The sequence below is a fragment of the Sceloporus occidentalis genome, unplaced genomic scaffold (genome assembly GCF_023333645.1).
Source record: "Sceloporus occidentalis isolate IW3139 unplaced genomic scaffold, rSceOcc1.0.p SCAF_41, whole genome shotgun sequence".
Lineage (NCBI taxonomy): Eukaryota > Metazoa > Chordata > Lepidosauria > Squamata > Phrynosomatidae > Sceloporus > Sceloporus occidentalis.
This window is the reverse complement of record NW_028317021.1, coordinates 5656457-5682580: the sequence shown is the minus strand read 5'-3', so window position 1 is coordinate 5682580 and position 26124 is coordinate 5656457. Positions and strand designations below refer to the sequence as shown.

The window sequence follows — 26124 nt, the reverse complement described above, 5'->3', positions numbered from 1 at the left end:
CATGGTCTAGCGGGGAATCCAACCCTGGTCTCCAGAGTCCTGGTCCAACTGTTCATGCTGGCTCAGAAGTATTTACACCCCCTCAATATCTTAGCTGTTTTGATGATCCTGCCTGCCACCAAAACAAAGACCAGAAAAATCCTCAGTAGCAGAAAGTTTGGTTGAAAACCACAATGGATCTGGGAATGCAAAAGACGGATATTTGGGGGATTTTTTTCTTTTTCATTTGCAATAACTTGAACCAGGTGTTTAAATAGGGGTTGGAATAATGAGGACCACTGATCAAATTGCATGGATCCATTGGTCTCCTCTGGTGCCCATTTGGAGACACAGCCATTACTTTACAAAAGCCTTGAGCAATCCCCATCCTCTGGAGGGCAGGGCTAGCTCAGAGTCCATCTCCAGCTTGTCCTCTTGCAATGCTTTGCTTGTCTGTGTTGCCATAGCTACTTCAGCCACAGCACCAGCTTCAGTGCCCAGGCTGTGCATGAAGACCAAGACCCCAACTTTCCTCCTGTGGCCTTTAGGTAGAGCCTTGAAAAACTCCCAGCACACAGACAGCACTCGCTTGGGGGTCTGAGGTCAGTCTCTTCTCTTGCTGGCTTAGAAAAGGGGACCCACTTTGCCCTGGAGGATTATGTTGAAAGGGTGCCCAAGTTTGCTTCTGGGGCAAAGTGCCTTTGCAAGGTTGGTCTCAGGATGTGAGGAACGTTAAAGACTAGAAACCTTGGGCACCCTTCATAAGAAAAACGCAGGGTTGGAATCATTGGAGGTGGACGGGTGGTACTGAAACTTTTGAGAGCGAGAACAGGTTTTATTTATTGGAGAGATGGGTGAGATACCACCCTGGGTTGAATTGTATTCTAAACTTTGAAATGCAGTACCCAGAACTGAAACTCCTTTTTTGTGGATTTTCTAAATATCATGTCATCCATTTTAATGCATAAAAGATCTTCATCAGTATATTACATTAGCCCGAATCCTTCTGGTCCGTACCAACTACATTAGACCCACTGAGTTAGTTGCTAAATTATGAATCAACACATTGATTCAGCGGGTCTACTCTAGTCAATACTCACAGTTGCTATAACTATTCAAGGTGTGTTATATTGTCTTATATAATAATAATAATATGTTTTATTTATATACCGCTATTCCAAAGATCATAGCGGTGAACAGCAAGTAAGCTAATTAGCAAGTAAGCTAATTTGCCCCCAACAGTCTGGGTACTCATTTTAGTGACCTCGGAAGGATGCAAGCCTGAGTCAAGCTTGGGCCCTTTTGCTGGTCTTGAACTCGCAACCTTGTGGTTTTGAGTGAATGGCTGCAGTACAGGCATTTAACCACTGCGCCACCAGGGCTCCATGTATGACCCAGCATAAGAGCATGGCCAGGCAAGACAGCAGGTGGAGAGATTGCTCCAGAGGTAACACAACAGCCTGACCCCTTCTTTAGGAATAAGTCTCTTTCATCACACCAAGCCCAGTGGATAAATTAGAAGGATAACCAGGAGAAACCAAATAAATAGATAAAAACAGGAAGACTGGGAAAGCCACACACTTCCCCAGCACTAAATGTCAGTGCAGCCACCAAAGTAATGGAGGTAAGCCTTCACGTCTGATGGACCTCGTGGAACATAAGCTCTCGGGGAATGCGAGTCTCCGGACCAAAGTTTTTTGCTGCTCGCCGTTCAAAGGCTGCCACCATCTGCTTGACCACCTCATCGAAGAAGACCGTAGCCAGCTGTGAGTGCAGCAGGGAACGAAACTCAAAAGAAATTGAGAAGTCCACTGTGCATGTGCGAGGGTAACCTGGAATGCCTGGGCTGAAACGCCAGTTTGTCTCTAGGTGGTTGAAGAGTTTTCCATCAGTGCAGACAGCCTTCACCAAATGGGGCCGCACCAGTGTCACAATGGATGTATAACGTTCCATAACCGGAGGGAATCCGACTTCCAGCTGGGCTTTCACATGGCCTGTGCGCTTAGAAACCACTACTGACTTCTTGCACCATGGAACAAAATCCTTGTATTCGTCCACATTGGACACAACATCATACATCTCCTGCATAGAGTAACCAATGATTCGCCTTTCTGAGTATTCCTTTCGTTTGTTGGTGAATGGTGCTGTGAAGTTGATAAAACTCCGGCTGTGCTGAGTAGTATATCTGTTTCTTTCTTTTTTAAATCAGCATGTAAAACATTTTTATAACAACGACGACAATAAAACAGCAAAGGCAGCAGCAGCAGTGATGAGGTCTGCATCATTTATGGGCTAACATGAATGCTACAGATGTGCCATAAGAGAATCCTACAGAGGACCTTTGAGGCTGAATCCATGGGTGAGTATTATAAGCATATCAAACCAGGGGAGATGTATGGCATGAGGGAAAGCTAAGAACACAGAATGGAGAGGCTGCTCAGAGAACTGCAATCCTCAGTCCATGCTCCTTGGTCCTCTTGGCTTTCTGGAGGTGCATCTACACTGTAGAAATAACGCAGTTTGACACCACTTTTAATGCTGGCGCTTCATCCTACGGAATCCTGGGATTTGTAATTTCACAAGGTCTTTTGGCTTCTCTGTCAAAGAGGGCTGCTGCATTACCAAACTACAAATCTCAGGATTCAGTAGGATGGAGCTGTGGTGGTTAAAGTGATGTCAAACTGCATTATTTCTACAGTGTAGATGAACCCTGAGTGTCTGGAGGTGAGAAATTGTGATATTGTTGTTGTGTACCTTCAAGTCATTTTGACTTATGGCGGCCCTAAGGGGACCCTATGATGGGGTTTTCTGGGTCTGAGAGTATGTGACTTTGTTCTCCATGGCTGATCAGGAACCTTGATTTCCAGAGTCCGAGTCCAATCTGGGTAACTTTATTTCTGGAAATCCAAAAAGTCAAGCATTACAAAAAGGAAGGGGTTTGAAATCTCTTTGCAAATGGAAGCACCAAGAGGAGAGGGACCCTGGAGAAGGTGTTCACATAGAGGATTTTGGGAGCTGTAATCCCCAAGCCTAATTTTTCACAGCTCTGATTCAACCCAATGTCATCACCTGTAGTGCTATGCACCAAGCTGAGGCCCTGGGGAAAGGACTGCAGGGCCCATCTCCTGGGTGACTGGTGCCTCACAATAAACAACCCCCTGAGGTCTTCCCATGATGTCACCGTGACTTCAGGAGACCTGGGCAGAAGAGCCCAGAACTTTCTCAGTTGAAGGTTGCTTCAAGGAACACAGGGGAACATATTCACCACTTTCCTACCAACCTACCCAGGGGTGTAAGCCTGACTTTATATAATATAATGGCTCCTGAGCCCTTCTGATCCTCTTCTCAAACCAAGAGCTTTCCACTCTTCCCTCTAGCCCTTGCGCATGACACAGTTACTGTGTTGTCAACCCACTATAACTGCCCTGACTCCATCCTATGGAATCCTGGATTTGTAGTTTGGCAAGACACTACAACTCTCTTGCTGAGAATTCTAAGTCCCCCTCCCTAATCTCAGGGGTTAAGCTATGGGGTGGACAGCAAAAGGAGGGTGCTGGGCCCTCAAAGACGGATTCTGACTCCCCCCATGAAATGTTCCTTCTGCCTGCAAATCTCTAGCATTACAGGGAGCGAGGCTGCATCTGCACTGCAGAAATCATTCAAGTTGACAACACTTCAACTGCCATGGCTTGATGCTATGGAGTCCTGGGGTTTGTAGTTTGTTGTGGCTTCAGAACTCTCTGACAGACGGCCAAATGTCTCACAAAACTACAAATTCCAGAATTCCATAGCACGGAGCCATGACAGTTAATGTGGTGTCAAACTGCATTATGTCTGCAGTGCAGACGCAGCCTGCGACGTGGAAAATCTTCTACATATTTACTCTGTTCACCTTCCCTGGGTCACTTTACTGCCCCTTTTCTTTGGATGACTACATTTTTGCTTCTAAAGGCCCAGCTGAGATGTTTAAGTGCTTGCAATGCTAGACATTTAGGGACAGAAAAATTCATTCAGGGGCAGAATTCTTACCGGGGGAGTAAGGCCCTCATTTGGTCCCTTTTCCCCATAGCTACATCCCTACCTAAACTCCAGACCCCAGGATTCCTAGGATGAGAAGCTGGCCTCTTGAATGTGCAACCAGCTGATAAAATGGTGCACTGCTTATTTTTTTAATCGAAAAGCAATCTTCCAGGGCAATGTGGTGTTGTAACTGCCTTGTAGATGACTTCTGTGTTTCTTTTCTCCATTGTCTCTCTCTAGGCAGAAACGCCATGCCTACAGTTAAATATCCCAGGAACTTTGAACCCCTTTGGCACAAATGGGATAGAAAGGCTCAGAAAAGTGGTTTGCGGCATACGGTTTATGCTGTAAACGGAGATCAATACACCGGAGAATGGTTGGACAATCTCAAACACGGTAAGGACAATCTTGAGGAAGAGATGAGACGTGTAGATGTCTGCTGAATCTGGGATATAGCCACCCTGTAGGTCCTCATGGCTCTATCTTATGGGATCCTAGGATTTGTAGTTTGGTAGACGGACTTAGAATTTTCTCTTGGAGAGCTCTGAGTCCACCTCCCTGAACTACAGCATTCGTACTGTAGCAGAATTACAGTGAGAAAATGATGTGCGTCTCCTCTTAACATTCCTGCCTTTTGCTTCCCCCAGGCAAAGGGATACAAAAATGGAAACGGACAGGGGCCATCTACAGCGGAGACTGGAAATACGGGAAACGGGAAGGCTATGGGATATACGGCATTCCTGACCCTACCACAAGAGGTTATAGGAAAGTGTATTCAGGCTGGTGGATCAATGATAAGATGTGTGTAAGTCCTGCTCTTCCTAAATCTGTTCTGTCAGCTTACTCCTCTGAAACTGAGTAAAAGGACCCACCTTGCTGAAATCTCACAAAAGCCAAGAAGGAAGACACTACAACTCTACAGATACTATAGCTGCATCCACACTGCAGAAATAATCTGGTTTGACACCACTTTAACATCCACAACAAACGACACTTCCCGGAATCCCAGAGCATTGAGCCCTGGACGTTTAAGTGTTGTCAAACAAGATTATTTCTAGAGTACAGAAGCAGACCTCGAGAGCAAACAAACTGAAGCTAAATCCAGACAAGACAGAGATGTTCCTGGGCAGTCAAAAGGCAAGATTGGCGAATAGAGACTCAGCCTGTGCTGAAGTCTCAGATCCATAGATCAGGTGCTAGAGCCCTGTCACAATTGTATCCTGGCTTGACTACTGTAACTCACTCTGTGTTTGGCTGCCTTTGGAAACTGTTTGGAAACTTCAGCAGGTCCCAAATGCTGTGTGCACAGAGTATGGTATTCAAATTAAAAACACCAAGTCTAACAAATGAAGTACTGTAAATAGATACAGACCCATTGCGTTCTTGTCCTGAACTTCCTTCCCCTCGCTCTGAGGAGAGAGGCCGGGTCCAGAGGTCTGAGAACTCCATTTTTGTACCAGTTAGCAGCCTGAACATAGGAGAATACAATCATGTCAGACCCTCAGTCCACATATGAGCTTGGTTAGGCTCCTTTTTCAGATGAAAATTCTCAGAATCCCCAAGTTCAAAAAAGTAACTCTTTTAAGCTTTCTTTTGAAACCCACAGAAGGACAAAGTGCAGCCCATGGGCTGTGTCTTGCCCAAGATCCTAATATGAGTTAAAACAAAATACAGTTAAGACAATGGATAATACACATGGTAATAAAATAATAATAAATAATAATCATATTAAAAACATGGCCCAGAATCCTCTACCAATGCATGTTGCGTGACTTTATATATATTTATCTACATACCAGAGGCACCAAGAAACTCTGTTAGTGAACTGCAAAGTTGCAGAACAGAGATACTGGCAAGAGTTTCTTGATGTACATTGGCACTCCAATGGCACTTGGCTGCATCTGCACTGCAGCAATAATCTGGTTTGACCCCACTTTAACTGCCACAGCTCAGTGGTATGGGATTGTAGGAATTTAGTTTGCTGAGGCATCAGAACAGAGCTCTAACAGCAAAGGAGCAACAAAATGGCTATGACGTTGTGTGAAATGTATTGCCATAGGGTATTCTCTATCTTTAATAGCAGATTTAACAGCTTGTGTGGTAAAGTCTGAGGACTAAACAGTCCCAAACACACTGCAGAAATAATCCAGTCTGAGACCTCTTTAAGTGCCCTGGTTCAATGATAAGGGAATTGTAGTTTTGTGAGCCATTTAGCCTTCTCTGTCAGAGAGCTCTGGTGCCCCAACAAAGTACAATTCCCAGGATTCCCTAGCCCTGAGCCAGGGCAGTTAAAGTGGTCTCAAACTGGATTATTTCTGCAGTATATTTTGGAGCTCAGTGGGTATATAAACTATAACAAGTCCACTCCAGTTTGACTGATCAGACTGATCGCATCCTAGTTGGCTGACCATTCCTGTTCTGCCTAAACCTCAGGAGAAAGAGGAGAAAGGTTCTGCTGTTAATCTGCATCATCATCACCATCATCCTCCGTTTGCGATTTTAGGGTTTTGGAGTTAAGTTTTACTCTGAAACAGCTTATTACGAAGGGGACTGGTATGCAGGGAAGAGATACGGCTGGGGACGGATGTACTACAACGATGGCTCCATCTACGAAGGCCAGTGGGTTGAGGATAAGCCAAGCGGGCAAGGAATGCTTCGCTTTAGTAAGTACCACTGCTGGCAAGGGTCCTATGCCATGTCTGCGCCAGGCCTTGGGGGCAGTTTTGTTTGGCTAGGGCATTTCAAGCTCAAGGCAGGACTCTGACTCTCCTTGTGCTTGAGTTGAATGCCAACTGCTTTAAACTCTGACATTTTGCAGCAAATGAAGGAAACAGAGGACAAAGGGGAAAAGTGGGAGGAGGAGAAAGAAACTGGGACATTTTAATAGCTACTGAAAAGGTAGGATGGCACAACTGGAACTGTCCCTACCAAACTGTTGGAGGGCAGGAAACCCTATTAAATTTGTGGGGTCGAGTAGAAGGCACACACAATCTACAGATCCCAGGATTACATAGGACAGAACCAAGGCAGGGAACATGGGATCCTACACTATCTTTGTGCAGTGGGAAAGGGCCCTTTGCTTGTTTGGAAAGGGCTTTCATCCTGCCTTGCGCCAATTCTTGTTTAACAATTCTTGTTTAAACATCCCCTCCCCCCTGAAAGAAAATGCAATAAAGGACAACATGTTAAAATAACAATCCAGGAGGAAGAGACAAGTATTGACGCAGAAAATAGAAGACAAAACAGTAAGGAGACAAGTTCCACGTGCTGTGAGATGACCAACTGTTTATTCCTTTTAAAATAGCCCAACGCGTTTTAACGTGTTGGGCTATTTTAAAAGGGATAAACAGTTGGCCGTCTCACAGCACGTGGAACTTGTTTCCTTACTGTTTTCTGCTTTGAACGTGCTTTTCTGCAGAAAACAGTACAATAGAAGAAAGTGACTTTACCTGCAGAAGGGATTCTGTAAACCGGGCACCTGGGAGTAGCTTGCCGTTGCAAAGATGCGCTGGCCTTCACTGTGTACTCTCTTTCAGTGCCTTGGCTGTTTCTGTCTCTCTTATTTTTCTGCAAGCAAAATACTGTGAGCCAACCGTCCGCCACGAATGCCAGGTTTCGGTTACTCGTTCTGGGCCCCCCGCCAGATTCAACAATTTGATCTTGGACAGGAGTTCGCCATGACCCTAGTAAAAGCAGCACCTGCCCCACCACCCAGCCATCCCGCCTTGTCCATTTTGCTGTGTGGGGCCTGCTTCCCTCCACAGCGTCCAAATTCCTTGAATTTGGAAATATTACTTTTTTGGATTAGGACTCCCAGAATCCCCCAGCTGTAGGGAGTTGTTGTCCAAAAAAGTAAGGGAATGGAGGCAAAGAGAGCATAGCAGAGCAGGAGGTTAATGACGAATGCTGCACAACAGAATGAAAATGCAAGGACATGGGCAATAAAATAAAAATAATCCAGTCCCTAACAACCTTGCTGTCAATTGCAGAAAACGAAAACCGGTATGAAGGCAACTGGAAGGATGGCAAGAAACATGGGCCGGGGAAATTCATCTACTTGGATACAGGGCAGCTTTATGAAGGATACTGGGTGGCCGATGCCGCAATGTGTGGAGCCATGTATGATTTTGGCCGGGAAGAAGCTCCGGCGGCAACCAAGTATCCAATCCCAAAGGTAATGTAGGGGTGGCACTGAGTGGGTGGCACCTGCCTTTCTACCTGAGTCTGTCCTGATGCATGTCTCCCCCACTCCCACCTGGATTACCTCTCCACCAGTCAGATTAAGGCTGCTCCCTTACAAAGTGGTAGACTTGAACTTAGAAAAGACTTTTTTTGGACGGCTCACAGAATTCCCCAACCAACATGGTTAAGATCTGCTGGAAAAGTGCCTCTCTCTGTCCCACCACCTTCCTAGGCTAGTTTGGTCAGAACAAGGGAGACAGGGCCTCCTTGGTGGCTGCTCCCAGACCTTTGAATTCCCCCCTTAGAGAGGCCTGGATGCCTTTTTCCTTGCCCTCCTTCCACTGGCAAGTGAGAATTCTGTTCCATCAGGGTTTTAGGAACAGACTATGACTGGCTTTTAATGGTGTTTTTTTTAAAAATCCCATCTCTTAACAAATCTGTAAATGGTTTAATTCTTTAGGCCATTGCATTGTGTTTTAAAGTAACTTCTATGTGTATTTTACTGACTTTGTATATGTTTTTAATTTGCTCTGGTTTTAATATTCCATAAGGCATCGAGTCTCATGTGTGGGGAAAAGGCAGGCTAGAAAGGAATAAAATAAATAATACTAAAAATAAGAAATGCTGGAAGTTGTCCCCTCCAAAAGTAACATTTCTTCCCCCCATCCCCGAAGGGTGTTGAACATTTTGCAAAAGAAGGTGGATTTTGTTGGCTGTTCTGGCTGGTCGTTGAAGTGCAGGGCTTGCATTTGACTGCCAAAATAAAGCTGCTTCGGGTCTCTTTGGAGGTATGCTATTTAAATGATGCACGGGTCCTAAGAGTCTGGAGGTCGCGCCAAAGCCACTCTCCATTTCTAAGCACTGGAGTGCAGCTTTGGTGCAGATTCCGGATTCTTAGGATGCATACATCATTTAAACAGCATACCTCCAAAGAGACCCGAAGCAGCTTTATTTTGGCAGTCTGTAACAGGCGTTGGCTTGCTTAGCTAGAAAGATTGTGGCCACAGTTCCGGGCCCAACATCAGCTTGTGGAAACATCCGCTTTTGTTGCATTGTTCCTTGCTAGAATGCCTCTCCGTCTTGTTGGGCCTTTTGTGCATTTATGCCCCTGCATATTTCTTGGTAAGTTTGCAAGCAAGTGCAGCCCAAGGCATTGTATGCATAATAAAATAAACCTTCATTGGTTACTGTGGGGTGGAGGAGATGAAGGAGAGAGTTCCAACTTAATTGCGGAGGAACAATCAAGGACAGCTGAATGAAGATAATTCAAAATATTTGCTTTACAAGGCCTTATTTAGACAAGCAACATCCAGACCTCCCCCCGCCCATCAAGCGGCCTTAGAAGTGAGTTCATGATCTGGAGCCTGGCAACTGATGGCATTTGAAATATTCTATTCCATATTGTATAGAACCACAGAGCTAGAAGGCATCCCAAAGACAATCTAGTCTAATCCCTGCCATGCAGAAAGACTGAACTAAAGCCCTCCCGAGAGATGGCCATTCAATCTCTGTTTAAAGAACTCCACAGAAAGAGGGTCCATGACCGTCTGGGGCAGTCTATTCTAGTCCTGAAAAGCTGTTACTGTCAGAAGTTTAGGTGGAATCTCTTGCAATTCAAAGCCATTGTTTCCTACTCTCAGGAGCAGCAGAAAACAAACTAGCTTCCTCATCTACATGACAGCCCTTTGGATATTTAAAGACAACTATCATGTCATCTCAGTCTTCTCCAAGCTAAATGTACCCAGCTCCTTAAGTCATGGGGTTTGGTGGTTTCTGGTTCTGGTTTCTTTGACCAGCTTGGTAACCATCCTCTGAACGTTTTCCAGCTTGTCAACATCCTTCCTGAACGGTCATACCTAGAACTGGACACAGGATTCCAGGTGAGGTCTGACCAAAGCAAGAAAGAGTGGGACTATGAACTCCCTTGATCTGAACCCTATAGTCTTCTTGAGGCAACCTAGAAATGTATTGGTATGCAGGCGCACACACACTTATTTGCTTGACACCTCTTCTCTTGTGTTTTTACTTCAGATTGAACTGGCAGACCCTAAAGGTGTGTTAGATGAAGCAGTTCGTATATTAGAGGATACTGCAGAAAACTTTCCGCAGTCTGAGAAAATATGACGATGGAAGTTCATGACTAAGGGAAAGCCATAGTCAACAGAGAGGTCCTCCTTGAACAACATCATCCCCAAATATACACTGGTACTTACTTGAGCTTATGGCCTGTCCTTCATTCTCTCCTTCTGGTAGTTCAAGATCCTTTGGGTTTCATTTAGCAGCTGAAGTGGAAAGAGAGAGGGAGGATGTAGCTGGCTTTCCTAATATTAGAAGTAGAAGACATTTCACAATTCTTTGTCAGTTACTTACTTCGGACCCATTTAAGGAGTGTGTGTGTGTGTGTGTGTGTGTGTGTATGTGTGTGTGTAATTCCCCACCTTTTCTTGCAGCAGATCCTAGATGCTTAAGACTGAGGATTTCTCTAATGTGCAGCTGGACATATGTGGTGCACTATGAAAATAAAACGTGCCAGAGGAAATAGGTTTTTGCGTAGTTGGCAAGATGAGCTTAAATCAGAAACAAAGGGGTTCCTTAAAACAAACAGATGAAGAAAAGATACAGAAATAGAGAATTAAAAAGATCACTGTTACTTTTCAGTCTCTGTAACCTTATGCTAATACAGTATATTATGGGTACCATCTGCCTTACTATGACCAAGGAGGATATAGGCAGGTCTCAATTTATAGCACATTTGTGTTCCTGCACTCATAATATAAATTGAGACTGATGTAAATGGCAAGATGCAGTTCCATAGGGAACCCTTGGCCTGCTGTGAGGACAACAGTAGAGGGGCCAGAAGGGACACTTATGGCGAACTTATCATAGGGTTTTCTTGGCAAATTTCTTCAGAGGGGGTTTGCCATTGCCATCCTCTGAGATTGAGAGAGTGTGACTTGCCTGAGGTCACTCAGTGGGGTTTTATGCTCGAGCAGGGAATCGAACCCTGATCTCCAGTTGTAGTCTAGTACTCAAACTGCTACGTTACACTGCCTTTCTGGATCTCTCTTTGCTTTTATTCCTTATTTTGAAATCCATGCACCCCCTGTGCATATTCAATAACATGTCATCTGGTAGTCCCCATTTCATTTTGTCAAATCCTCCAATCTGGAACCTGAATGGCTCAGGACCCTGGATGGTGAACATCTAGTATGAGATCTTCTTTGGAAGTGACTCAAGGTTTTGGTGGCAAACCCCCTCTGCTGGCAACTCACTGTGTGCCCAAGCATTAGAGAGATCTTTTGGAATCTGAGTTAGTTATCATTGACATGGAATATCACTTGTTGTAACCCACCATGGAGTCGGTTTTCAGTCACACAAGACAGAAACTGGATGCTGTCATGGAGAGAATCTAAAACAGTCTTAATATAACAGAAATTCTTTCCCCTACCTTAGTCTAAGACTTCTTAAAATAAGCATTTTGAGTCAAAGGACTGATAAGTCATTCTCCCTTGTCCACGTGGGAGAACTTTGGCACTGAATGAGAGCAAAAGTTTTGGAAGCCTATGATGTATCTTTTTAAAAAATGTTATTTAGTTTTGTTATATGGAAAATGTGAAATTGACTTATCAGTTAACAACAGAAACAAAGTCTACGAACAACAATAATAAAAGTAACAAATAGAAAAGATGAGCAGTAAAGATAAATTGAAGATCATAAGGCTGTAATAGCTGGGACATCAATTCTAGGTACACTGAGTCCTTTTGAGATTATCAAAATGGATTTTTCCAGTATTTAAGTTGTGAGGCTGGTGGGCACTGAGGGGATGTTTCTTCCCAAGCAAATAAAACGAATGGGGACCAAATTGCCTCAGATGTGTCCTTTTCAATGTGTCCATGTGCTTTTTTGATCCTGGAAGTCAGATTTTGAAAAAGTGCCAAAGTCCACACTCTGTCCACCTGATAGTTAAGTCTTTCAAATCTTGCCACCTCTTAGAAATCTCACTGTCTCTCATAGGGTTTTCTTGGCAAGATTTGTTCAGAGGAGGTTTGCCATCACCTTCTTCTGAAGCTGAGAGAGTAGGAGCTGCTTCTCTGGACACATTCCAGCTTGCCAACACCCTTCTTAAATTGTGGTGCCCAGAATTGAACACAATATTCCAGGTGAGGTCTGACTAAAGCAGACTAGGGTGGCACTACTTCTCTTGATCTGGACACTCCTACTGATGCAGCCTAGATTTGAATTGGCTTTTTTTGGCCAGTACAGCACAAGACTAAGAGACAGAGAATTACCAACTTGGTATATGCAAATGACTGGTCTGTTTTCAGAGATGAGAAAACCAAACTTTGTTCCTTGCAACACAGAAGAAACTTCAAAAGTGTAGAAATGGAACAAGGCAAGGTGTAGCATCAGAGGAAGTAGAGAAATGAACCAACCACGTCCAATTCAGTTTACAACTGCTGTGCGTCATGGGTTTCTGTGCTGCCTCCAAGACTCGTTGAATGTTTATGCCGGTGGGTACAGTGGTTGGAGTCTTCTTCGAAAATTATGAAGACAAAGAAGAAATCAGTAAGACACGAGATAATAATGAAGAGTGCAATGCCCAAGAATGGAATGCAAACATATTACTCAAGTGTTCTTTCAGCTGCTGAGGACAGAACTCCAAATGCTAGACAAAACCAAGGGAGTTGGCCTTGGTGCCCGCAGCCAGGCAGGCTGAGGAGGGGGCAGGGCTACTGCCAAAAGCAACTCTGCTCTAGAAGGTTCCATGTGGGCACAAGACCTAATTGTGTGTCACAGAGACCACAAAGAAAAACTTGTGATTTCCAGAAACAACCAAAGTAGGTTTTAAGTTTAGCAGGGGTTTTTCATTTTTCATTTTTGAAATCTTACCATGCTGCATGGAACATAACCAATGTCATAGGGTGCCTCTGAGCGCATACAAAAGGCACTCTCCAGTCTCCTGCACTCTCCTTATCCATGCTTTTGGCTAGGACTTTTGAGGCTCTCTTTTTATGGCTTTAAAAAAAGTGAATATAATCTTGCACCAGCCTTACCTCATTGAATTGCCATAAGTCTATAAGGTGCCTACTTGTGCCAGCTTCTTTTGGAAAGGCAAACTAGTGCCTCCTCTTCACATGTGCAAAATATTAAGCATTTCCTGTTGCTGTAACCACTTTCTCCTGCTCTTCAGAGTTCCTGACTCAACAAGCTCTTCATTTGCATTCCACATTTGAACACAACCTCAACAACTGTCCAGGTGCAATCGTCCCAGTTCAACCACACTACCTTTCCCCAACTGGACACCTCCTGCCCCCTGCAGAAGTGTTGGACTACAACCCCCATCATGCATTACAGATATCAGGGATGAAAGAGATTCTGGAAAGCAGATGCCAGTCAGAGAAGAGAATACTGAGTGTCTGAACCCAAGGCTCAATGCACCCAAAGCATGGCTGACTAGATTTAAGGGGTGATTAAAGGAAAGACCAGGTCACTCTTTTCTTTGAATGCCTAAACTCTAAAAACCCAATGGAATATTAAGTTACTGCAGTGCTAGAAATTGGGGAACAGAAAGGAAATATCATTTGGGGGGCAGACTTCTTACTGGAGGATCCAGGCCTTCATCCCCCACCGCCTTTCATAGCTACTCCCTTGGGTACTCCTCATATTCCAAAAGGAGCTCCATTTATCTGGAACACTTGCTTCCAAAGCAAAAAAGAAGGCTGCCTAAATTTAGGCTTTCTCGGGCGGTGAAGAGCAGTCCAATTAGTTTCCCAGCTCAAAGCGTGTGAGTGGTGCTATCTCTGGAATGTAGTTTGCAGGGTGAAAAGTTCAGCATGGCCTGACAGTTGTGCTCTGCTTCACCACTCAGTCCGGTAACATGGTTCTTTGAGTGCATAGATAGGCGAAGTGTGGCCTTCTATTTATTTGACTACCACTTCCAGCATTCCTTGCCATTGGTTATGCTGGGTAGAGATAATGGAAGGTGCAGTCTAACAACATCTGGAAGGCGGCACTCAGCCCACTCCTGCTTTTTTGCTGCAGCAACCTGTTACACAATGCCTGCAAACAATTCATAGCTTCTCTCCTCATCACAGTGTCATCAGCATAAAGCTACTTCATTGAGCTAGCTAGACCAGAGATATTGGATTTAACTAGCTAGGGTCAAGTGTGCCTTTCAGTGGGCCGTATCGAAAGATGTTAAGGATCACAGTGAAACGTTAAACAAGGAGACTGACTTTCAAGTAGCTGGCCTAGAACCTTTTTCAAGATTTATAGGCACATATATTTGGCATATGGAATTGGACCAGAAAGACTTGCAGAAAGCCAATGCTACTGGGCTTTTTGACGTAATGGGCTTTTAAAGCCACACCCTTGTTATGAATGACAGCATGAACAGAAGCATAGTTTCCTAGTTGAGGGAAGAAATATTCCCACTATATTCTGCACTGGTCAGGCTTCATCTGGAGTCTTGCGTCGGTTCTAAGCATCTGCTTTTAAGGATATAGACAAGTTGGAGCAGATTTAGAGAAGGACAACAAGAAAGGTAAGAGGCATGGAGAACAAAACCTATGAGAAGAGGTTGAAGGAGCTGGGCATGCTCAGGTAGGCAAAGAGAAGACTGAGGGGTGACATGATCACACTATTGAAATACCTCAGGAGTTGTCACAAAGAGAAGGGGGCAGGCCTATTCTTTGGTGCCCCAGAAGATAGGACTTGGTCTAATGGTTTTAAGTTACAGGAAAGCAGATTTCGACTGAACATTAGAAGGAACTCCTTGACAGTAAGAGCGTTTTGGCAATGGAACAAATTGCCTGCAGAGCTGGTGGCTTCTCCTTCTCCGGACGTCTTCAAGAAGCAACTGGATAGCTACCTGCTAGGGAGATTCTGCATTGAGCAGAAGGTTGGACTCAAGGGCATGAAGCCCTTTCCAATTCTATGTTTCCAATTCTATGTTTTTTAGAACATGGCCACATAGCCCGAAAAACCCACAAAAAACCATCTATGTTTCTATGATTTCAAAAGCAGATGGGTTTTAAAAGGCTCCTGGTTCATAAAAGTGATGAATTCATATTGGTTATGTGCTACTTTTGCTTCCCCTTCCTTTGTGGTCTCCTAGAAGGGCAATGTTCATATCAAGGGTGCAACTGGCAGCCAATGGATGGATTTCAAAAGCTGTGTGCAAATCATCACTTCAGATCTGTCCCCTTTTGCTAGGCAGAGAAAAAGAGGAGGAAAGAATATGGCAGCAGAGAGTGGAGATGGCATAGGGAGGAGAAGAAAGGTGGAAAGAAAGATAGCTCTAGCAGAAGGAGGGGAGGTGGGCCAGAGAAAAGCAAAAGGATGGCATCTAGCCCATTACAGATGTAATGTAGTGGTTTGAGCACTGGACTATGACTCTGGAGACCAGAGTTCGAATCCTCGCTTGGCCATGGAAACCCACTGGGTAACCCTGGACAAGTCATACTCTCTCAGCCTCAGAAGAAGGCAAAGGCAAACCCCTCTCTGAACACATTTTGCTAAGAACACATGATGACAGGGTCATCATAAGTCAGAAACAACTTAAAGGCACATAACCAAAGGTGACTGGGCCAGGACTATCCCAGGCCCTGAGATGTCAAGGCTGAAACCTGAGAACTACAGACAACCCCTTGTGATGTCACAGGAGATGGGCCCCAGTGATGTTACAAAGCACAGCCCCTGGTGATATCATCAGCACAGTGATATATTAAGCATCAACCACAGCTACTCAAAGGATGCCATTCAAATAATAAACACCAAGTGTAAGTAAAGACAATGAGAAAAATACAGACACACAGTTTTGAAGGCAGCTTTCTCACCCTTAGATTCCTCCTCTGTATCTTGAGGAGCAGAGTATAAGGGCCAGGCTCTGGGAACCCTACTCCAGAGGAAAAAGCACACTTAAAAACCAATGGCTCTCCACTCCTGATTTAGATTTTACGTTTCTAGGAGCTCTCCTCCTACACTGACTCCATTTTGATCTTGCTGATGTAAAACTGTAGCTTGGTTCAGGCATGAAGTGCTAAACCATGCCCTAGAAGAACTAGCCTTAAAAAGAGGTTATGCACTCCTCCTCTGCTCACACCCGTTCATTCCTTTCCTCCCTCGTTCTTTCCCTGGTTTGAGGCAAACCAAACTGGCACACTCTGGATTGAATTTGCCCTGGAGAATCAGAGTCAAAAATCAAAGATTAATCCACAGTTGGGTGCCAGTCCTGGAGGAACAGTTACTTTATGAAACTAGGATTCCATGCTGGCTAGAGGATCCTGGGAGTTGTATTCCAAAAGGCAGTTTTTCCCAAGCTTTGGTCTGAAGACATGCCTAAAGAAAACTGCCCCAGCATCCTGCACAGTTCTCTACATTGTGGGAATATCTTTCCACATCAGGACCAAGTTCACCTTCAGAGAGGTTCTCAGGAACCACATTTCACTGGCTGGAGCAGAGCTGAGGTTAAATCTCTTACTGCCAGTAATGAAACCTTTGGAGAGCTGGTTCAAACATTTTGAATGGGGAAAAACCCATGATGGTGTCATGGAGAAAGGGATGTAGTAGCTGGGAAATCCCAGACAGCTGGATTGGGACTGCAAGGTGCCAGATTTGACAGTCTGAGATTCCCCTCTTCCCCTGACCTGATGATAAGGACAAATAAGTAACAAGAAAAGTTGGCCCTCCCCTGTTGCTCCGCAAAATGTTCATTGTTCGCTGCCAAAGATCAAAACAAAACAAAACAAAACCCAACAAGACAGATCTGTTTCCTGGAAAAAGAGACGTCATTTCTCAAGAAAGAAAAATGTGGACAGAGTAAACTGGAAAAATAATTTTAATTTTCTAGTTTCATTTTTAGTCATCTTAGCAATTCTTTTCAAACAAGAGTAGGTACAAATTCTTCAGAGAACTGTGATTAAAAAACACACACACACACACGCACACAACCCAAACCAGACAGCGTGCAAAACAGAACCAGATTGGATTATTTCTGACAACTGCCTACTCAGTCTTTCCCAGATACAGCAGAAACAAACATCTCCTCCTGGGTGCAGAGAGACGTTACCAACAAAATCCCACTGACCTTGCAAGGGGAAAATAAAAAAGCTTTGGCACATGTATCATCTTATAAAAATGGGTACACACTGCTCTCCCCCATTGTTATGTATGTGCCTGTACACACCCATTCCAAAGGAAATCCATGAATAACTTACTGCTAGAAGAGTTCCATGATATTTGTCATTTTTCAAAGAAAAAGATGTGGAGTCCGATTCATGTTTTAATGGAACTAAATCGGTCAGTTATACAGTATTTGATGTTATCAACAGTATAGCTTCTGGAAACGCAAGTTTTCAAAAAGGTAAGCGTTACATTCATGTCCCCTTATATAATAAATGACCACATTTTTTTAAAAAGTCATTGTTTTGTGCTTGTAAATAGTGCATAATTCATGGTGGAGGGGGGAGAGGGATGACACTGAGAAAGGATCTCTGGAAAGCTGTAATGTGGCTTTCCCAGCCTAATTTCCTTCAAATATCTTGGACTACAACTCCCATCCAGGCAGACTGGCCATCATTGATACCCACTCTGGTTTTCCTGGTTTTTTTCCCTATCCTCCTGCCCCCGGTCCAACAATAGAAAATAAAATTTTGAGTTCCTTGGGGGCAGAAAACGTTTCTCCTTTATTGTGTTTGTTACTCTTCTGATGTGAGAGATATGAATCAAATTAGGTTTACCCAACAGCTTGAGCATTATTGCAATAGCAGTTCCGCTTCAAAAGAGAAGAAGCTGAAGGGACCGGCGTTTTGCATATATACTTGACCGAGGAATGGGGTGATGCTTACAGAGATGTGACTGAACCCCTTGAAGCCAAACAGCTCTGCTCTCTTAAATGTGGATCTTCCAAATTGAATTCAAAGAGCGAGGCTGCCTGATGAGCAAAACAGTGCCTCTTGTGAGAGGTGCATGGCCCAAAGGGGAACATTATTCATCAAGGTATGATTCAGCAATGATTCACCTCCATTAACTTCCATGACATATCATCAAGCTGAAACAGGCACACTGGGGTGTAGGCAGAGGCAATTTTCATATTAAGGTGAGTCTGTCCACAACAGGAAAAGAAACATCAATGGGAAGGGGCTGTCATTCAGTGCCAGGGCATCTATTTTGCATGGAGAAGATCACAACTTCGGTTCCTGGAAATGCCAGAGAATCTGGGACTTACTGCATGCAAAGTAGATGCTCTGCCATTGAGTTACAGCTCATCCCTTACCTGAGTGCCTAAAACATACTAGCAATTGTAGGTATTTCGTCAGTCCTGGACAGGGAAACATCATATGTTGTAATGATGTACCTCTCCTCCTAGCAAGGAAGGTACATCATTACATTCACCCAAGAAAGGAGACAGTAAAAACTAGAGAAGATCAACCTCTTGCTTTCTTTTCCCCAGAAGTTCTCAAGAGCATGCCCAATAGAACATGAAACCTTCACATTGTCTGCAGAACCTAATTCCAACACCTGCAACCATGTTCCCTACCAGTTTCATCCTCAGACTCTGACTGTGCAGCCTTCATGCCCTCAGCCCCACTTTTTCAAACATCATGCAAGACGAAGAAACCCAAAGAACTCGGTCTCTTCCAACTCTATGATTCTATGAACTTGAAGGCCTTGTACGCTTTTTGTGATTTCAGTTATCACAAATGAAAGTACAGCATTAGCCTAATGGAGGCGTGTCTCAGTTAACAAAGTCTCTGACAGTGCAACACCTTTTTACACCTACCCAGCTTCCCCCTTTCCCTTCCTCCTTCTCTGTCTAGCTGAAAGGTTTTTTAGCAGCATTGGCATTGGAAGCATGGTAAAGGAGAACTGGAGAAACACAGACTTTTTGTGTTGAGTTGCAGCAACAGCTGAAGCGATGCAGGGGTGTACATGCAAAGGCCACTGTGGAAACAAGCAGTGTGGCTTCTGGAGGCAAAATCTGCTCTGCTCTGACGACTGCCGTTGTGAGCTGAGAAGTGCCGGAATAAGGAGCACTTGTACCTTGGAGGAAACACACATGGAAGAGCAAATGGGGGATGCCAAGGACCTTGACTTCAGTCAGGAAGATCCCACACTTGTGATGGCAGGAGACACTTTTTTGTGCCTCCAGCTGCCACTCAAACTAGGAAGGAACATCCTGAGAGTATTGGCCAGCCTGAATAGCATAGATGTTGGCAAGAATCCACTGCCAGCCATGAAAAAGTTAACAAAGTTTGAAGTCTGCACCCCAGTTAAAGAAGACTTTAATTGTCCTGTAGATAAGCTAGAACAATCTTTAAGAAACTTATTTTCATATCTAATTGTTGAATAAATAAAAGCTGAAGCATATTGAAACTGTAGTACATGCACTGGTAACCTCAAGACTTGATTTTTGCAATGCGCTCTACATGGGGCTACCCTTGTGCCTAGTCTGGAAACTCCAGTTGGTACAGAATATGGCAGCCAGGTTGGTCACAGGAACAGCAAGGAGTGACCATAACACACCAATACTGAAGTCACTCTACTGGCTGCCTATTCGTTTCCGGGCACAGTACAAGGTGTTGGTTATCACCTTTAAAGCCCTACATGGCTTGGGCCCAACCTATCTAAGGGATCGTCTGCTTCCATACAATCCGTCGCATACACTCAGCTCTTCTGGGAGGAATTTACTACAGCCCTTAAAGACCAGATTGATGGCGACCTCTCAGAGGACATTTTCTGCAGCCGCTCCCAACTTATGGAATAGCCTGCCGGACGAGATGCGTCAAATTACTAATATAGAGAGCTTCAAAAAAGCCATTAAGACGGATCTCTTCCGGCAAGCCTTCCCGGAATAAAATACTCTGCCACGAATAAGACTTCCCATCTATCAACCTATGCCCATGGTTATTATTTGGATTTTAGCATGTTAGTTTTAATCTAATACTGTGTAATCTTGTTTTAAGGGGGGGGGGTACTATGTATACATGGATGTATTTTAGCTTTTTGTATGCTGCTTTGATTGCCTGGCAAAAAGCGGGATAGAAATAAATTTTTTATTATTTATTATTATGCAATAAGCAAAGCTTGAGCTGGGAAAAAGCCAGACTCTAGCCAATTCTATTGTAGTCATGTTTAGAATCCCTTACTGAGCATGCAGTAACAGCAGAACAGAGGGGCAACGGGAGAATAAGCAAGCAGCCTACCTCACCAGCTATCTATCCTCAGGCCTTTTTAAAAAGCATAGATCGAGAAGTCTGGCCACTAAAATGGAAATGCAAAGCAGAGGCTGGTGGAATAAAAGTCAGCCAGGATGCACTTTGGAAGAAGCCTTCAAGTGGTCTCGAGAAGGCTCAAAATGTCCCATCCCACTCACAACATATGCAAGGCTTCTGTGACATGGTAATTTCGTTGCATAAGTGCATAATATTAAGGTGTCAAGGTATGCTAGTTGTGACTAAGTTGTGACTCGATGAGAGTGTAGTAAACTGGCAGGTGTAGTCCATGATGCACTAACAGTCAGTCATGTAATTAGTTAATTAGGCCAGGTGATTGTGTTAGCCAATTAGCAAAGTATAACTGCATTGTAAGTCTGTTGGAAGCATTCTCTGTACATGCTCTCCATGCTGTTGGAAGCATTCTGTACATACTCTCCATGCTGTTGGAAGCATACTGGCTGTATTGCTCTCCATGCTGCTACAGTAGTAAGGTAACATTGACATGCTGCTGAACTAGGAGTTTTTACTGAGCTTCAATGTTTGCTGCTATGTACTGTGCCATTTGTACTGTTTTGTTTTTTTGCTTCCATTTTAAGACTTCTGCTGAGTAAAGCTATTTTTGTTAAACACCTCCAAAACTCTGCTGTTGTTATTTTTTGCCTCAGTATACACACCCCAACAATTTTTTACTTCTGGTACCAAATGTTCTGTTAAAGAAATAATGCCCAAGAACAGGCTGGCTTCATTAATGGCCTTATATCTGTACACAGTTGGAATCATCTAGGGTCTCAGTTTTCATAATTTCTGAAAACTGGCTTTCACATTTTTAGATTTCACCCTCCCATGACAATGGCTAAAATCTCATTTTCTTATTTTTTTTAAAAAGTATGTGAAGATCAGAGCATTTTTAAAAAAGTCATTCGGTTTTTGAGACGTTTAGGAAAACACACATAGGGTAAGGGCATTCATTTCCACTCTGTAAAGGCAACATTGACACTCTTCTGAGAACACAATGCTCTGTCCAAAGTATAAAAGAAACAGTGCAGGTACAAACATGCACACTTCTGGAAATAACTTTCCAATTCAAACATGGGGCCTGAACAGACAGGCCAAAATAAAGCTGCTTCAGGTCACTTTGGAGGTATGCTGTTTAAATGATACATGCATCTTAAGAGACCTGAAGTTGTGCCAAAGCTGCACTTCAGTCCTTAGGACTGGAGCATGGTTTTGGCACAGTTTCCGGCTTCTTAGGATGCATGCATCATTTAAACAGCATACCTCTAAAGTGACCCAAAGCAGCTTTATTTTGGCCTGTCTGTTCAGGCCCATATCCAGCATTTCCAGCCTTCAATGGCAGCCCCTGGGAATTCTGCCCAAGAAAGAATTTTGAATGCCACAGTATCTTAACACTAGAAGCAATTCACCTCTAAAAATGAAGCAACAAGGATTGTTTCTCATAAACAAAGAAAACAAAACACATTTCAACATTTCTTCATAAATACCTCTGCAGAGAAAAATCTTCAGTGCATCAGAAGCAAATATTTATCTGTTACAAAGTTTAATGTTCTTAAAGATCCTGAATGTATCTTCCAAGCAAATATGGAAGATCCCTTCTAAGGAACAAGACCTTAAAAACACAGGCAGTAGCTTAATATTCCAGTACTAGCAACTGCTTTATTCATATTTACTTATAAGCACACATTTTTGAAAAACTATTTATAATATAATGGCCACTTTGGCTGGAAGGAACAGATGAGCTCTTTTTATCTAAAAGCCATTTGCTTTTGCATTTTTATTTTGTCTTCACTTCCAGAGCTCAATGAATGGCCAAGGGTTGCCTTCCCCAACTGAGATCCCTCCAGATGTTTGTGATTGTAAGTGCCCAAATCCCCAGACTATGGTGCTGGGGAACAATGAAATTTGTGGTTCAGAACATCTAGAGGGCACCAAGTTGGACAATGCTTTAAGGCAGTGATGGCGAACCTTTGGCACGCGTGCCAGAGGTGGCACTCAGAGCCCTCTCTGTGGGCACACACACTATTGCCCCAGTACAGAGTTTGCCAGAGTTTGTTACTAGAAAGCCAGAGGGAAATGGCACTTTGCAATAAATAAGTGGGTTTTGGGTTGCAGTTTGGGCACTCGGCCTCTAAAAGGTTCACCATCACTGCTCTAAGGCAAGGATGGAGGACATTTAGCCTTCCAGTTCTTGACCGACTGCACCTCCCATGATCCTTCACCATGGCCTATGCTGGCTAAGGCTGATGGCGGCTGCAGCACGGGGCATCTATAGGGTCACACATGTTCTACTCTAGGCAAAAACCTGAGGCTACAGCATTACTGGAACAAAGGCCTGATCAGGAATTTGACATGGGACACCACTGCGAGTCTTCCCATATATATGAACAGTAGAGAAGTCTACAAAAAGCATATCAAAAAGATGTCTTTTCTCTCTTTCAAGACAATGATTGAGAGCTGAGACCTTTTGGCCTAGATAATTCCACGTGGAACAGCAGCAAGTGACTTTTCAAAAATATTAACACCATCAATACCTCAATAGGAGTCAGAGCTTGGGAAAGGTATACTTGATATGCTTCCCACCCCACTGTAAGGGCTCTTGCACATTGTTCAATTATGTATTCGCCAACTGTCTTGATTTGGTAGGCACAGCCCCAATTCATCTTCCGTCATCCCATTTTTTCAGCTGCTTTTAAAATGTCCTGGTTTCTCTCTCCTTCTTCCACTTCCCCCCTTCATGTTTAGCTTACATCAATTGCTGAAAACTGAGTTCAAAGTGCAAAAATAGTTTGCACTCAATGAACTAAGCAGGGGGAAGAGGACAGGAGAGGGTAGAGCCTCGCCCTCCTCTCTAGACCCGGGCAAAAGTAAACCACTGCAGCAGTCAGTTCTTAGTTTACAGTATGTGTTCTTCCCCATTAATAACTTTTGCCATTTTGACCACACTCTGATGTTGCTTGGCTGCATATGTTGCCACTTTCATCTGAGAAATTATAGCACTATGAATCTACTTGAAGTGCCATGGTTCCATCCTATGGAATCTTGGGATTTGCTATTTAGAGAGCAGCATTTAGAATTCTTATGCAAAGAGCTCTAGTGCGTCCTCAGAATACACACTGCAGGATAAGCTGGGATTCAGCCATGGCAATTAAAGTGGAATCATAGCATGGTATTGTGAGAAAGGGCTCTGGGAGCCAAGAAGCCAAGAAGTAAAAATCCCATATTCCTAAGGTACTAAGTGGGGGGGGGGGGGATGACTTCAACATCCAAAAGTGGAACCCTTCAGGAGGATGCTCAATTCCAGACCAATCTATGACATCTTTCAAGCATCCCAGGGGGGGAAAAGCAGTAAACTATCCCCAGATATTCCAGTAGTAATTTAATCCAACTGTCACTCTAAAGTGCAAATCTCAGTAAATCCAGCACTAAATCAGTATAAACTAGCAGAGCAAAACCAGAGCTTGGAAAAATTATATTTTTGGACCACAGCTCCCACAGATGGTGGAAACTGTGGTCCAAAAGTGTAATTTTTCCAAGCTCTGGGGGAAACACCTTTACGTGTATTTTTGAGAAAACAAGGGACACTAAGCCAATAAAGGTTTTAAGAACTTGCCTCAGTCAGAATTCAGCAAGCAGTCCATCATGCACTCTCTGGTGATTCCTTGGGGCCTGAAGGGGTTAAACAAATCCATTGGCACATTCTTCCTACGCCAATAGTTTAATGTAACTGAGCCAAAGTTTCTGTAGCTGAAAAAAACACATAGTCTTTCACAGTTTGCCCCTGCCTCCATCCTCACCCTTCTTAAGCTCCCCCTGTCTATTTGAGGTGATAAACCCTAAAGAACGGATTTTTAAAAACCAATAATTACAATTATCCTGGTACCTGTCACCCCTCAGGTTCAGAGGTCAAGCTATTTTGTATGTCCAAGTTCCAGATTTCAAGAAAGAATCCTAGCGCAGATTGGGGGGAAAACTTCTCCATTCGAAGCCTAAGGAACTGAGCTGGCATTAAGAAAGCTTCCTACGTTTACCTTAAAAAGTTATTTTATTTATTTGACCTAAATCCCACCCTTCTGGAGGTTCCCAGGAAAGCTACATTCACGATTCGTTGAAGTGAAATCTGGCACTTGCTATATACATATAAAATCCCTAGCTCTTGAGCAATCACTCTACAGTTTCTTCTGAAACCCCAAACAGGCCTGGATTCTATTGCCAGAGGAGAAAGATTTTCCACAATGAAGAGGGATTTGATTGCACTTGCACTGAAGTTTCCGTTCCCCTCTAACCATTAGGTAGAGATGTAAAGGCCTGGAGGAAAAAATGAGGGGAAAGCCCCCCCCCCCCAATTTTTCCCAGAAAAAAAAATGAGAACAAGAAAGTTTTACTATTTTCTTCACAAAAGCAAAATACACCTCTTCTCCTACTCCATTTCCCCTGTTTTTTTCTAGTTTTCCTCTGAGCCCTTCACACTTCTGCTACTAGCTAACTCTCCCCACTTGGCATCTATTAACTTTCTCAACCTAGGGATCTAACACTGATTTTTTTTAAAAATATATATAATTTAACTCAATTAACTAAATTTATTAAGTCTAGTGTTACTAGTCAGAGTGCTTCCAAGCCCTTCATTAAACTACACCTCCAGAGAAGCTGCAGCCAATAAAAACATATTTTTTCTAAACCGCTTGCAGTGCCCATCTCACAGCTGTCAAGTTACCCAATTCAAGTTATACAAAAGGACAGTATATATAAAAAAAAGTTGTAATATGTGGCAACAAGGCCTGAAAGAGGATATCTTTCAAATGTAAATTTCTTACCAAGCCAAGCTATGATTACGACGTGGGAAATTTACTCTCTGGACTACAACTCCCAGAATCCTCAGCCATCAAAGGCACAGGCCACACTGAATGGGGATTATGGGAGTCATCCATGCACAACATCCTTGCTGTGGTGGTACTCCCCAGCCCAACAGAGAAAAATAATCTTTATTTTCCATACTGTTCCCACCTTATGCATATTAACTTAGAAGTAAATCCCACTGTGTTTAGTGGGCCTTACCCTTAGGCCAGGTTGTTCAGGAGTGCAGCCTTTAACTGTTAACGTGTTTTTTGTACTTCTTGCTTCCTCTCCACCTCTCTTTCTCTAACATTATACTTTACTCTTTCCTTAACAGAAACAAACCAAACATGTATGAGGAACAACCCACATTCTGCCAATACAAAAGCTCAATTCTGTATAATCCTTGCCAATCAAAAGTCAATTTGTTCAAACTCTCTGATTTTGCACCGTTCCATTGCTCTTCTGCTAGTTATGGGAATGATTTGGGAATTTTGGAGGGCTATAATCCATCACTCTAGAAGTCAGCCACTCCCCAAGCTTTCTAGATATTAACAGGCACTGCTTGTGCGCTTTTAAACATACCGTTGCATCCATGAGGACTAGAGACACAACCTTTCATTTACCAAAAACGAAGGCTAAGATCTGGGAAGCTGAATTGTTCTGCTGAGAGTTGTTCTGTGTTTCAGCAGCACCCTGCCATACCTGCAGCTCAATATCTGTCTCCTACTCCTACTCTCTTGGGGTTTCAGGCAGCCTGTGGATGATTCCAAACTAGCATCTGGAGACTTTCGTTTTGTGTTCAGGTTGTGCACTGTTCACCGTGTTCACTGTTAAACAGGGTAAAAACATGTTCCTTGCTTACAAGGCTTTAATT

General features: G+C 43.6%; 2 protein-coding genes and 1 long non-coding RNA gene across 3 annotated transcripts; 1 reads left to right on the top strand and 2 right to left on the bottom strand.

Moving 5' to 3' along the window:
- Positions 1-411: 411 nt before the first annotated feature.
- On the bottom strand, positions 412-2190 carry LOC149290041 (coenzyme Q-binding protein COQ10 homolog A, mitochondrial-like; the record flags this gene model as incomplete). Its single annotated transcript, XM_089489690.1, is given in 1 exon segment — positions 412-2190. A coding segment is annotated over 1 exon segment (579 nt), but the record flags the coding sequence as incomplete, so codon positions are not given.
- Positions 460-10569, top strand: LOC149290040 (MORN repeat-containing protein 3-like). The gene is made up of 7 exons (XM_089489686.1): positions 460-581; positions 2189-2338; positions 4240-4395; positions 4647-4804; positions 6503-6662; positions 7989-8173; positions 10213-10569. The coding sequence occupies exons 2-7, from the start codon at positions 2281-2283 to the stop codon at positions 10303-10305; spliced, it is 810 nt and encodes a 269-aa protein (XP_089345812.1). The 5' UTR covers positions 460-581; positions 2189-2280; the 3' UTR covers positions 10306-10569.
- Positions 5421-26122, bottom strand: LOC149290039 (uncharacterized). The gene is made up of 4 exons (XR_016277262.1): positions 24028-26122; positions 10395-10463; positions 7449-7566; positions 5421-5467 (listed from the first exon to the last, which is right to left on the bottom strand). It is a non-coding gene; the product is annotated as an uncharacterized LOC149290039 (long non-coding RNA).
- Positions 26123-26124: the final 2 nt, after the last annotated feature.